The sequence below is a fragment of the Pavona decussata genome, unplaced genomic scaffold (assembly GCF_977016875.1).
Source record: "Pavona decussata unplaced genomic scaffold, jaPavDecu1.1 SCAFFOLD_114, whole genome shotgun sequence".
Taxonomy (NCBI): Eukaryota; Metazoa; Cnidaria; class Anthozoa; order Scleractinia; family Agariciidae; genus Pavona; species Pavona decussata.
The window spans coordinates 4,884,821-4,899,599 of NW_028145528.1; the positions used below are offsets into that span (position 1 = coordinate 4,884,821).

At 36.7% G+C, this 14,779-nt stretch overlaps 1 protein-coding gene across 1 annotated transcript; it reads left to right on the forward strand.

Annotated features, from left to right (window-relative positions):
* The first annotated feature begins 759 nt into the window (after positions 1 to 759).
* LOC146470346 (ras-like protein RAS2) lies at positions 760 to 12,210 on the forward strand. Its single transcript, XM_085122451.1, has 8 exons — positions 760 to 1,066; positions 4,778 to 4,800; positions 5,753 to 5,832; positions 5,969 to 6,022; positions 6,698 to 6,755; positions 8,187 to 8,228; positions 10,110 to 10,186; positions 11,643 to 12,210. The coding sequence occupies exons 1-8, from the start codon at positions 883 to 885 to the stop codon at positions 11,710 to 11,712; spliced, it is 588 nt and encodes a 195-aa protein (XP_084978577.1). The 5' UTR covers positions 760 to 882; the 3' UTR covers positions 11,713 to 12,210.
* Positions 12,211 to 14,779: the final 2,569 nt, after the last annotated feature.

A 14,779-nucleotide genomic window follows, 5' to 3' on the forward strand; every position in this document is an offset into this window, starting at 1 on the left:
CAAAATTAAATACGGAGATCTAGCGAATTTTTGAGAAGGTTTTCGATGAAATTTTGAGCCGCTTTTCGTGACCGAAGCACGGGTTTCGTGATTCCAATAAGGTTCTGAATGACGCAAAATAGAGAAGAAAGGTGAAAAAAGAGAAAGAAGAGGGGGGAAAGACCACAACGTGACCTTTTGATTTCACTCATTGACGACCTAGTGGAGTTTTGAACGACAAAAAACAATTTACGCCGTACTCTCAAAGAAGCATTATTTGAGCGGGTCTGTTTTCAAAAATTCAGGTTTACATAGTTCTTTTCTTGTTTCCATCTGGAGAATCAGCTGGGGCCTGTGTAAAAAAAAAATGATAATGATCGCTAAAAAAAATCGATGACAAGAAGATTTTTTTTTTTTTTGCACAGTTTTGACTCTGGATAATTGGTAAAAGTCTTCCGATTGAAATTAAGTTATACTAAAAATTGTTATTGAGTTTGTGCTCAACAGAGGTATATAAACCCAAAAACTACAAGACGAAGCCTAGGATGCGTTTCTAAGATCATGTGAAAAGCCTTAAAACGGGTTTTTTCACAACAAGATACGCTTGAGAAGGGATACATGTAAATTCTGGAGGTTTAACATCATCACGGCACAAATTTTTGCCCAATCCACAGTATATACCCACTAATTACTTTATGAAAACATCCAAATGAAATAAATTAGCGAAATAATTCCTCCCAAATGCCATCACATTGTCGACCCGGCCGGAGGAACTGGGGACCAGTGACATGCCAAGAATTATCCCTCCACCCAAACCAACCTACCAAGTTTACACCAAAGGGATTCGCGTCGAAACAAGGTTGCTTTCTGTTATCCACGCTCGCTTTTGTAGAATTGAGAGATATGGCTAAGCCTGGGGATGCCGACAAACAGTACAAGCTAGTTGTGGTAGGCGGTGGTGGAGTCGGCAAATCCGCGCTTACAATTCAGTTTATTCAGTCGCATTTCGTAAGTGACTATGACCCGACCATTGAAGACAGCTACAGAAAACAGTGTGTCATCGACGAAAGAGTCGCCCATCTAGACAGTAAGTGAGCGAGTTTTGTTGTTTTCGGTTAAACTGTAGAGAAACGGCGCTTAAATGTAAAACGCGAAAGTGTCGGTTGATCTGGGAGTGTCGGAGTTCTCTGTGCTCGAACCTAAAAGAGGTGTATCAAAAATGTACGGTCGTATATAACCGTACATTTCCAGCATTTTTTAGGGGAGAGTTGACCTGTATTTATAGGAACATTTGTATTATTGTGTTTCCTAGCATTCTACATTAATACAGAAGTATTTGGCATGGAGTATTTTAGCTGCAGGCTATGTGTAATGCCTAATACCACGGAAATGAAATCCTTGTCGTGATCGATCAGATCCATATTTTGGAAATAACATCAAATATGCTTGCCCGTCAATTGATCTGTACAGACCACAACAATATCTTTTTAATGGGAAATTACAGCCTGATTGTGTACTTATTGAAGACCTACATTAACCACAAATCTTAACCGTCGTTTTGTCGATTAAAACAACAGAGGAAACGAAGATTGGTTGCTGAAACTACGTTGTCTATTATTGCTGCATAGTTTCAGTAAATCCGTTCACTTACAACCAAAGCTGTTCTTGGCGTTTTAGCTGTGTAAAACAGTTTTTGATTATCTTGAAGTAACACATCTTCGATGTGTCTGTTATACACTTTTCCTCTTTCGCTGATTCGTTTATAAGGGTGGCATCGATCAAAAGGAAAATGATCGCTGAAGAATAATTCTTATGTTGCATGTGAGTGCCGATTAGTCTCCCGTTTTACCTTATCACACCTATAAATAAAATCATTATATTTGACACAAAAGCATGAAATTGTAAAACCGTGGAAACACAATGAAATTTGATGTTCTAATAATATTATTGTCGTCAAACAAGCATCTTTTATGTCCCAAAAGGAAGAAACTTTCTTTGAGAATATTCCATTTCATTTTAGGAATATTATTAATAAAATTATAGCAAATGAACTCGATGTCTTTTGTTTGATTCCAATTTGTCGCTTTCTTGCTTAAACGAATTAGCTGAATGTAATGGTGAACAATGTCTTTATTTCAAATTATGAATCAAATAATTTTTAATTCACTTTTGATACTCAAAATATCTTTCTCCATCCTTTATTACAAACAATATTTCGTTCTTACTTATTTAGTTCTACGTGTTTATAATTTATTTGTAACAATTATTTTTTTTTCATGAAAAGCCTAAAATTCTCATTGGTCGGTTCAGAATGTATATATTACCGGTCAATTTCTTGAGATATTTATCTTGTTTCTCAAGATATTTATCTTGTATTTAATATTTCCTGCACATTATTACTTGCACCTGCTAAGGAAGAATTTTAATTTTGTGTCCTATCAAAAAACATTTCTGAATGACTATTCTTACGGCCATTACATTTTTATAATGGCCTGTGAGTTTTCACCTGTGTGAGCCATTTGCCTGTTTAGTGTGCACTAGGTGTTCTAAGAAATAAAATTCACATCTAATTCAAAAGAAAACAAACCTGCAAAAGGTGTGGTGTTCATCATGTCTCAAGCATGGGACAAGAGTTCTCTGAGATGAACCCATGATCTCAAGTCATACAGTGATCAGATGCTCTAACCACTAAACTGACACTTAAAGGACAGTGCCTCCAAGTACAGACATATTTTTGCTTGTTTCATGACTATGCAGGGAAAGCAGATCTTAGCAAGGGCTACTGAAATCCAGAAAGAAAATTAGGGGTAACCACATATTTTTCAGAGGTAATTATTAAATGACAATAATTCTAAAAAAGCTTTATAAACAAAACAATGTATGGCCGCCTTCTTTTCCAAACTGAAGCTAAAAGTTATCTCTGAAAAATGCATGGTTACCCCCAGGCCCCAGTTGTTCAAAGGCCAAATAACTTTATCTGCTGGATAAGGCACTATTCAGGGTCTAAAATATACTTCACGTAAAACCTTTTCCAAGGTTTTCGTACACTCCCAAACTTAACTGTGGTAAGAGTGTGCATATTCGCTTGCACAAGAGGAAATACTGAAATCTTTGCACAGATTGGAACTGACGGATAGCGACTTATCCACTGGATAAAGTTATCCGGCCTTTGAACAACTGGACCCAGTTCAATTACTATTATAGCCATTACTAAGATCTTCTTTTCCCTCATAGCCATAAACTGAACAAAAATACCTTGGAAATAGTAGGCTTGTTCCTTAAGAAATTAATGAGAGTTTCTCAGACCATCTTAAGATGCCAAGAACATATGCGCAATAGCAAAAGAAGGCACCATTCTTAAATTTATCTCATTTGTGATACATGTATTTTTTCAATCAGTGACAGGCATACTCAGGAAAACAAAATCCTAGTGCTCCTATCAGGAGTCGAACCTAAGACCTTCCGATTACTAGTTTGGATGCTCTACCACTGAGCTACAGGAGACTCGTGGGAGCTAAGGCCATTAAACTAGGTTCATGTGACAAACAAACACATGTATAGTATTTCTGGGGTAACGTGACTTTTTTCGTTGAATCCTGTTCAATATACCTTGATGATTTGTTTCATCGTGAAAACAACTGGCTGTGACATAAAAACAAAGCTCTGGTTATATCTACAAAATACACTGCTAGTGCAACTGTTCTATTTCAGTGTGTGCAATGGCGTGTGCTGTCCAATTACATACAAATTAGGCATGACGCATACACTGTCCTATTAATTCTCAAATCATGGCTGCTTATAGCCAACCAGATTTGAGAATTTTGTCATAGTACTGTTATGATTAGTATTGTCACAACCCTCTTCCCGATATGCTATCTTTTTTATTTCTTATCTATATGGCATTTATTTTTGTTAGATTAAACTTGTACTACATTAAGGTCAAGAACCTTCTGAATTAACTCTGTCTGATTGCAAACTGGCTGTTTTACCATGAGGGATCTAGAGTTATCATCAAAATGATGATGCCACACCTCTCTCTCCCCCCTGTAATGGGCTAAAGATATGGAAACATGTATTGAATGTTAATTGTTTCTGAGGGAACATTACTTCTTTAATTGAATGCATAATAGCTTTGATTGTTATCCCTGCCGTAGTGATCTCATAAAATGCAACATGTGTAACTTGTGAGGTGAAATTTCAAGTTCATCGAGTTATGACTTGTAGCTGTCTTATTCAGCGTGTAGGGACTCCTTATCAGACCAAATGGCTAGGAAATGGTAAAAATGGAAAAATAGAAAGAAAAATAAGGAAACTGCAAACAGGTCATGCAAAGATGATGAGAACACAGTCAGCTGTAGATAAGATCTTTTTCAGCAGATGAAATTCCCCAGCAAATAGTGCTTGGCTTAGCTATACCTCTGTTGATACAAGTGGTTCCCAAAATTTTAACAGTTCCATAAATTCCCAGTATAGGCCCACAAAATCTCAATAATAAGTCCTTAAGCTGGTAGACTGTTTGCGTTAACTGTTTTTAGCGGTTAACTTAGTGTTTTAGGCTGTTTTTATCACCAGGCCCAGCCAATTTCTCTCCGATAATAACCTCTGTTATAAAGTTCTCCCTGAAAAAAAGGCAAGTTTTGAAAAGTCCCTTGAACGCTGGGATTGTATTCAGCATTTTAGAGTATTTCATTAGATTAATCATTTTTTTTTTCTGATACATTATTATAAATTAATATTAATATTTCCCAAAAGCTGAGTCTTCATATTTATTTAATATTTATGTTTTTCTTACCCACAGTTCTTGATACAGCTGGCCAAGAGGTATGTTTGTTGTTTTTGTTGTTTTTTTAAATTCTAAATTTATTTGTTATACATGTATATCTAGATGAGAAAATATTCAAATTTTATTTATTGCAGACCACAGTAATGTAACATAAAGTTTCGAGCTTGTCAAAACAAGAGAACCATTGTTGGTGAACTCCTCCCCTAAATGGACTCTTAGGCCCAGGTCAAACCTCGAAGTTCACATGTGGCTAACTTGTGTTGAAAAACTTCAATCATGAATCATCTTGAACTTGGCGTCGATTCAAATGCAGAGCAAAAATAAAATTTTAGGCCAGCAGAAGTTAAAAGAAAAGAAAATAATATAATAATTCTTATTTTTCTTTGTCTGAGTTGACTCATAAAAAGATTGACATTAGTTCTGAAGATGATCTTCAGGCATTCTGTCCGTCTAAAGTAGACAGATAAAACGTTTTGGTTGATCCAAACACAAAGGGGGTGGGGGAAGGATGTGTTGGCCCAGGCTAGGCAGAACCTGAAGTCTACCTCAGTAACTAATAAATTCTTATAATAAGCAGTTTCACTCCAAAGCAGTAATTCCCACCGAAATTCAAATCAAATGTGGTTGAAACTTATATAATAATGTTATGCTCTTCCAGGAGGCAAAAGAAGAGGAGTGTTTCATGTTAATATGTTTTTGTTTTTGTTTTTGTTTTTTGTTTTTTTTGTTTTGTTTTTTTTTTTTTTTGAGAATCTTCCTGGTGCATCATTGATGAAAATGATTAAGAACATCATATTAATTTTTTTTCTGGATGAAATTTTTTTAGTTAAATTCACTTCTTATTCCAATCCTTCTTTTTAGCATTATCCATTGTAAAACGCCATGAGGAAGTATTGATTTAGCACTATATAAGTATATGTTTTTATTGTTATTGTTATCGCCTTTGTGTCATTGAATATTTAATTTAGTCAGCTATTTATTTCATTTTAGGAATTTAGTGCAATGAGAGAACAGTACATGAGAAATGGTGAAGGATTTTTATTAGTTTTCTCCGTCATAGATCGTTCAAGGTTTGTAACAGCATTGCATTCATTCGCATCGTTGTCCTCTTTGTTTATTGACATGACATCATGCATGTATAAAACCGTGCAAGTTTTTAAATCTGTGTTAATTCCTCTAACTTAACTTTGCAACTTAACTTTGCAGCTTTCAAGAAATTCAGACCACATTTCACCCGCAGATTCTACGAGTTAAAGATAGGTATGCATTTTAGGGGCAGTCTTTAATTTCTATAAAACAAAAAAGAATAGAGAATTGCTGCTGTGGTTGTTTTGCCTTATGGTTCTGTTTATTTGTATCTGTTAGATTTCTACCTGTGGATTCTCAGATTGGTTACGAATGTTTGGTTTTATCAACAAAGTTTAGCGCTTGAATCTGGCCAAATTGCCTTGTTGATAAAACCAAGTATTTTTTCCTCTCCCCACCAGTGCAACACCACAGTTTCGTTAGGAAATAACCCCTACCTTTATCCTTAGATTGAAAGGCTCGGAGCATAACCAACCTATGTCAAATTTCAGATTGCTCTTTGTTGTTTTAGCTCAAATTCACCAGAGTTTTTGCATGTGGCTTTGAATTCCTTCAGGAAACATTGCTACAATTTTTTTCTGCTCCTTTGCTCTTCATTTGCAATAAATTAAAAACCAGGCTATGATTATGGGCAAAATTTCTGTTTTTATCACAAAACGTCAAGTGCAAAGCAGCAGAAAAAACAAATTGGAGCAATGTTTCCTGAAGGAATTCAAGGCCACATACTAAATTACGGTGAATCTGAGCTGAAACAACAAAGAGCAATCTGAATTTCGACATAGGTCAGTTCTGCTCTGAACCCTTCAATTTCTTCTTCTTCATTATTGTCGTTGAATCACTTGGTTGCAGGTCAGAATTCCCCATGATGCTGGTTGGAAACAAATCTGATTTAGAACCAGAGAGAACAGTAAGTTATTGACAGTAGATTTCAATCAACTCATTTATTTATTAATAATTTATACATGTATATTATTTTGTTAATTTTTATTTGATTTCTGTCATTGTTCACAGCACAAGGTGCCAATGGGCCAAGCATTAAACTTTACAAACAAATAAGTCAGTTTAATATTTCTGTGTGTTAAGTATTTAGCTAAAGAACTGGAAAAGATCTTAGAACTGTGTTGACTTGTTCAAAATTTAGATCCCTTTTAAGGACGGTGCTTACTAATACCGAAATATTTTTGCAAGGTTTATGGCTATGCAGGAAAAGCAGATCTTAGCAAGGGTTATTGGATTCAAAAAGAAAATGGGGGGAAACCATGCATATTTCCTCGCGAAGCGAGGGCCGAAGGCCCGAGCGTAGCAAGGTTAATAAATTTGTCGGGCCGAGCAGAGCTAAGCCGCGCGAATTCAAGCGAAAAATATATTTATATATATGTATGTATGTATATTTGTATATATATTTCGTTGAAGGTGTCCGCACTGGTGCCTAGCAACAGTAAAAACAAAGTATGAATGACGTCAGACTGTCTGGTGTCGTCTGGAGCAAAATTTGCATACATCAGGAAAGTTTGTGTGTCGGATTAAATTTCAACAATATTCACTGAATACAGAACTATCTCTCCCGAATCTTTTCCCTTTTTTCCAGAAATCTTTTTTGTGAAAGATTGCATTGAAGAAATTACACGTTTTGTGGCCGCGGTAAAATAATTTCCCGTGGGAAATAAATTCATTGAACACAACAGCGCTGCACGCCTGTTGTACATTTCGTCGCCTCAGAAATAGATTTTCAACCACAAACTAGCCTGTGGAACTACGAAAAGACCATGCTCATCAAAATAGTTGCTATGTCCAGAAACCTTTTAATCTCCTCATTTGATGCTACAATATGAGTAAAGAGGTCTTTCCACCCAGCCCCAGCTTCGCGAGGTTTTGCGAGTCACGTATTTCTAGTTTAGAGATAATAATATTGAGCGACAATAATTCTAAAAAGCAACAAAATACAAAACAATTTAAATAAATTTTTTTCCAAATTGAAGCTTAATTATCTCTGAAAAATGCGTGGTTCCCCCTAATTTTCTTTTTGGATTCCAATAACCCTTGCCAAGATCTGCTTTTCCCGCGTAGTAACAAACGGCGCAAAATATCTCAGTTTTAGCAGGCACCACCAACAGAAACCAAACTTTCTCGGACCATCATGAGATGCACAGAACCTATGTGAAGTAGCAAAAGAAGGGGCCATCCTTAAAAGCCCGCCAAAATATCTAGAAAGACGGAAGACTGAAAATGACATTTTTAGTGTTTTGTTGATGAGATTTTTTTTCAGTGTTTGGTCTTGATGTACATATAAGTTGTATTGGGGTATAAAGTTTATTTTTCTTTCCTGTTTACCTTTTAGGTGTCGACTTCTGAGGGCCAGGAACTGGCAAATGCTTTTAAGGCAAGTAATGAAAGGGCACCGATTTGAAAACTGCTGAAGCTGTCACTGGGTTTAACATAAAACCAGGCTTACTAGTTTGGTCTGATCTATAATTGAAAACCATTCATGGGCAGGGATGAACCAACCAGCAAAAAAATTGGATGGAGTGGGAGTGCATTACAGCCACATTCTTTCTACCAGGGCCCAGTTCAAAGACAAGTATTATTAAGCTAATCATAGGTTTATGGAACTTTGATTCAAGTTTAATTATGAATCAATAAACTGAGATTCTTCATGAAGATTTTTATACCTCAGATTCGACTAAGACTTTTCTAAAGTCAAAATTTAGAACGCTAAACCTTGTTTAACCTTTTAATCATGGATTAGCATTAATTGACTTTCAAACAACTGGCCCCAGGTGGCTCATTTTCCTGACTTATTCGCATAGCTAAACCACTCACAAGAGATTCTTCTGCATGATACCAAGAAATGAACTTCCAAGTTGTGTACTGTAGATTTCCATGCACTCAAGAGAAACAATAATTAATGTGAAGTGCAAGTTTGAAATGGCCAGCAAAACTTACACTGTTAATGGTATCAAAGAGAAACAAGTTTCTATAATATTTCAAGATAGCTAGAGGTTTTAGACTGAGACAGTTGGTATTCAAAGGAGTCTTCAAGAAAGACTGTTTCCAAAACATGCAGGGAATAGTGTTTGTTTTTGAATTTTTGTAAGTTCAGTGAAAAGCAGGGGTTCCCTCCAGGTTTTGGGAAGGGTGTGTACATTGGCAAGCTTGTGGTTGGTTGGAGTCAGTAGCAGACACATGATGGCAGTAACAGATTTATGCCAGGAAGGGCTAAGTAAGCCCAGGGGTCAGATTCACAAAGTCCTTCTTAGTTTTAAAAGATATATCCTAAGTATTGTTTCTAAACAATTGTCTATTGTTATGGTAACAAATGGCTGTGAATTTGGCTCCAGGGGCCCGTTTCTCGAAAGTCCCGGTAACTTACCGGGCCTGTTAAGTATATTTTTAAATGTTTTTTCGCCTATTACAGAACGATTACAGACATGGTACTTCGCCAATGTTTTCATAGAATTATAAGATTTTAAAATTTAGTATTCAAAGCTAACAAAAATTGACTTCTGTTAAGAAACATTTATCACTAAAGACACTTATTGGGCCCGGTAAGTTACCGGGACTTTAGAGAAACGTGCCCCAGGCTCCTTACTTATTCTCAGGGAAAGTGAGGCCCCTTACTGAATTTTTTCTTCTGGCTGAAATGTTTTCCTTCAGTCCCAAGGGCCCCCATCCTACATGATATCATGGATCCACTACTGGGGGAATCGTCCATCTTTGGTTCGAGTACTGTAACGAAGTTGAAACCATTATAATTACCGAGTCCAGAAGCTTTTGTTATTGACCCTGGCTAAAACAAGATGTTTTACTTGGGCAAGTGACAGATAGACTCTGCAAAAATCCAGTAACCCTGGGCTTGTGGGCTTCAATTAATTATTCTGTTTGCACACTGCAGTTTGGAGTGAGTATTTTATACCTTGTCAAGATGTGTCCAGAAATGCACGCTAATGAGATTCATGAACTGTTTGACAGATATCCATTAATTCTCACTAAAACACACTTAATTCTGTCAAACATGAAATCATGTATGAAAACGACAAAAAGGCCTGTTTTATATTAAGTACCCCAAATTCAGGGTTAGGTGCATTTCTGGACGAAAGAGACCTTGTCCCCTTTCATGTTTTACCAAAAACTTCATTTCATAATTTTCATTTAAATTTCATTCTAAAAGCCAAGATTGGAAAAGGTGTATCAAGCTGTGCCAATTATATGCAGCAAAAAAATAACTTTACATGTAAATGATGTGTTTTCATTTTATTTGCAGATTCAGTACATTGAAACCAGCGCTAAACAGAAAACCAATGTTGATCAGGCATTTCATGACCTTGTAAGAGCTATCAGGTATGAAAGACATACAGTTCTGTGTAACATTCTATCATTAAGTGTGTAGAGGTGGTAGTCTGCGACATTAAAAGCAAAACATTTTCTGTAAACTTCATTCAATCTGCCACCTCCCTGGTCAGTTTTTTGTAAGAGTCGGATGAGCATTGAGGAATTTTGCATAAAAGTGAGACGTCAGTCAGTGAAACTCGGTTTGTGGCAGAGAAAAGTGTGGGAATATTTTTGACCGGAACGACATTGTGCATGGGTTAGTTCACCTGATGTTTGACCAGGTCCATAATCCAAGAGTTACCTCTTTTGTTAAATGACAAAATATACGGAAATCAGAGCTAAGCTTAAAGCCTGGTTTTCACTAAGACATAAGCATAAGAATAATCTGCAACATAAGTGTAGGCACAAGAAGAATGAAAATGTTCGTTCTTCTTGTGCGTATGCTTATGTCACAGTTTTCACTTATGAGAACGGGGGCGACATAAACATAAGGCAGTCAACCGTATTGTTGGCCATCTTGCGTAACACTGGGGGGAGCTGGTATCAAGAATTCCGTCAGGAAATGGTTTTCTGTGCTCGCGACTGCCTTTATGCTTTTGTAGTTAGTGTTCTCATTTGCTTGTCTTTATGCTTATGCTTATGCTTATGCTTATGCTTATGCTTATGCTTATGCTTATGCTTATGCTTATGTTTAGATTAGATTAGATAAGATAAGATAAGATAAGATAAGATAAGATAAGATAAGATAAGATAAGATAAGATAAGATAAAATAAGATAAGATAAGATAAGATAATTTATTAAATGTCAGATACACAGGGGGTGATCTCCCAGTCCCCCGAGCCATTGGCTCATGATAAAAGTGTTTGACAATATAAAAGAAGCTAATATCGTCAATAGCTACTGATTAAATTAAAAAATAACATCTATCTATAAAGATAAATAAAAATAAATCAGGTCAAAGGCAATTGCTGCATTGACAGCCAATAAATTAATTTAACTTAGTTAAAAGTCTCCGAAAGGATGGTGCATTAGGTGCGTTTTTTACAGCATATGGCAACTGGTTCCAGGCATGTGAGATCATGTATGCATATGAGCCATGAAGGAATCTACTATTGTATGAAGTTTGTACAACATTTAGACCATTGCTTCTAAGATTATATGGTGTAACTCAGGGTTTGAATAAATTGACTACATAGCCTAGTAAATGTATATCCTAGTGAAAGCCAGCCTATAGTGCAAGTCATACATGAGTCGCACTTAAGGCTGGCTTTCGCTACATCTAGGCCACTTTGTGACGTGTTAAACCATGCCTATGAGGCATGAGTGGATGATCTTTAAAATGGCTTTTTTGTATGCCTTTTTTCACTTTTTCAAAGTCTATAATAATATAATGGTTACACATAAGTTAAATGCACTTAAGACAAGCCGTTCAGTTTGTACACATGTACATTTATTCCTTTGCAGGAAATTTTACACCCAGCAGGAGGAACAAAAAGGGAAACCCGGCAAGAAATCCAAATGCTTAATATTGTGACGGAGATTACTTCTCCTGTTAGGACTTTATTGTTGAAATGTTTATTTTAGAGTGTGAAATGATTTGAATAGTGTCAAATTCCAAACTTTGATATTGCCTGCATGGCCACAAACAGACAAGTGCTTGTCAACAAACTATTATAGTGATTCAAGTTATTTTTGTACAAATCCTGTATGTCATACGGTCTCTATTGTAGAGGTTCTTTTGGCTTGTCATGCAGTCGACCAGGAAAAGACTGCACGACAAAGAAAATGAATTTCTGCAGTGGATGGTACATTTGATATCAAAAAGAAGCATAGTAGTTAAGCAAAAGTTTCAATGTTAAAAGAAATTTCTCATCTTTGCATATTTAGTATTATGTAGACATGTTTTTTTAGTTAACAGTTAAAAGTGTATTTATCAAAGGGTAACAAACATTTTCTTATTCAGTATACTAAATATAATATGCAGTGCTCATCCAAGGCAGTACTGGGTGAGTAGAATGGTTAAAAGATCTTGTTCACGCTACTGTAGTTGATTTTGTTACTGTTGATTTCGTTGCTATGCAACCTTCAAAATTGAAACCCAGTTAGCAATAGTCTTCCGTCAATCAAGCATACCATACCTTATAAGGAAGAAGTGAACTGACTCGCTGTTATGGCCCTCGACAGAATGATAGATTATTAGTGTCCGTTGCGAGACCAAAAGTTTTGAAAACCCATGTTGAACAAAAGGCTTGAAGAATAGTCCAGGGACGATGCGTTCCGGAAGAGAAACACAAAGTCAACTGATAACGATGTTGCAATTCAAGACCAACGCAACAGAAAATCAAAGCAGTTTTTATCCCGAAACTCAGTTCAGTGTCAAAGCACTACTTTGCTGAACTCCACAAGGCTGCTGCCTGCAGATTCTTGAAGTAAATAAACTGTACTTCAAATAATGGGCGAAGATTAGTTTCTTCCCGACTTTTTTGCTGAGGTGACAACATAGAGTATGAGTCTGTAAGTTGATTTCTCTGCTTTGTACTCAAAATCCACCAACCACTTGCAAACAGAGATTATCTCTCAACACCAATAGCATGTTCAGTGAGCTGACCTTTAGTACTTAATGGATCTTTACCTCCTTAGGAAATAAATCCATTGCCATTTTCAAATGCAAAATCCCCACAAAAAAACAACGACTGGAGGTCAATGTAGCTATGTTCAATGCATGAGGCAATATTTCGCTGGCAATCGTATTCCGTATGAAGCACTGGTGCTGTTTGATTGGCGGAAGTCCATGGCCACACAAGTTTTGTCTTCGAAGGTCTTGTTGTAGTGAAATCAATGGTGAATTCTAATGTTCTTAAAATTATCAAATAATTCATAAGGGTCAAAAGCGAACAAAACACTGCACTCAAATTTCACATTACTTCTAAATCTGAATGCTTTGGAATCACTAGTTCACAGTGACGCCTAGTCTTCTGCCGTTTGGGGGGGGGGGGGGCGTCACGCAATGCTCCCTTTGGGGGAAGAACATCGCGTGACAGGAGAAACATTGCGTGACGACCAAAGAAGTCTGTCCGAAAAACTCCTTTGCGACATCTTTGGTACCTCTCAAAGGAACATAGGCAAAGGAGAAAAAAGGGTGTAAAAAATGCACCTTTATTTATATTTAGGTCGCTCTTTTTACAAAACAAAATGTGTCCCAAGGGAGTTTTTTTGCACGCTGAGTCGACTGGGAGCATCCAAATGTGAAATTACCAACCTTTCAATATACTCAGCACTGCTGATAGGAGACTTCAGTGAAGCCAAGCAGCAACAAATTTCATTTGCCCAAACGAAGAACATAACTCTTATATTTTTAGGGAAATGTTTTTCACCCGAAGGTCATTTAGCTGTGAGTGGAGTGCTGGTCACAGAGAGTAGACTTTGTTTCACTGATTTAGACAACATTGTATTACTAATTATCAATTACTACAGTAACGGTTTGTTCTAAAATACATAAATATAATATTTTTTTAAGATTAATTGATTGCTGAGTTAGACTGGGTGTAAATTGACCGTTGAAGTTAATTATGATCGCTTTGATTTGGGGTTCTTTGCTGACTTTAGCCTTGCACTATATGACCACACAAAACATAAATGAGACAGTGCTAGCAAATTTTATTTTTGCAAATTGTCAAACAAAAAAACAGTACCACAGGAAGGTACTGCTCAGTAGCTTTCAGTTTGATGGTTGGTCTGAAGATATTTAGAATGTCGTTTGCGGTAAACGGTAGAAATGACCACGTGACTATGATTATCGATTGAGTTTCAAATCAAAATCAAAAAAACTTTGTCGCTCGCCGTTTTCAGTTTCTTAAAAAAAATCGGTAATTTTGCATTAGCACAAAAGGCCAGAATTATATTGCACTTTTGTCATCTACGTACTAATTTTTTTCAAGAAAACAAAAACGCGAATCTCACGTTTGCCATGAACGCGATTCTAGATCTCTTTATTATTTCGTGAGTAGGGAGTTAGCTCTGAAGCAGAACCAGGAATTCATTATTTTTTTTAATATGAGTGGTCCAAATATTACCTTTCAAACAGCAGACACCAAGGCTATGTCCACATTTTATTGGTAACAAACTTTCATGGTTACGAACTTCTCCGGTTCAGGTTGGATCCTATCAAAAGTAACACGTTATACAAATCCTGCAAGGTGTTCACACTGCACCAGTACAGATTTGAGACCGACAGGTCCAAAACTGTTGCTGTTTCTGTAGGAGTAGGTCTAAAACTTGCAGGGTTATAAGATCTGAATACTGGATGTAGTTGTACAGTATGAAAAGGGCCGGGGCTACTGACATTCATTTTGCATGCAAGATTAAAGTATATTTCGAAGAGATCTTTGAAACTTTGTTCTTTTGAGTTAGACTTCGAGCACGTCCTCGTTTCTGCGAAGGATCACTGTCATGCGAACGATCACGTGATCGAGTACAAAAATGACAACCCGCGAGGAGCGCGCGTTGCGGCCTCTCGTGGAAGGTGATTTTTGCGCACTCTCGCGTGTTATGCGCACTCGCGTGTAGGACTAGTTCCGATCCGCCATCCTGTACCTGCCCTC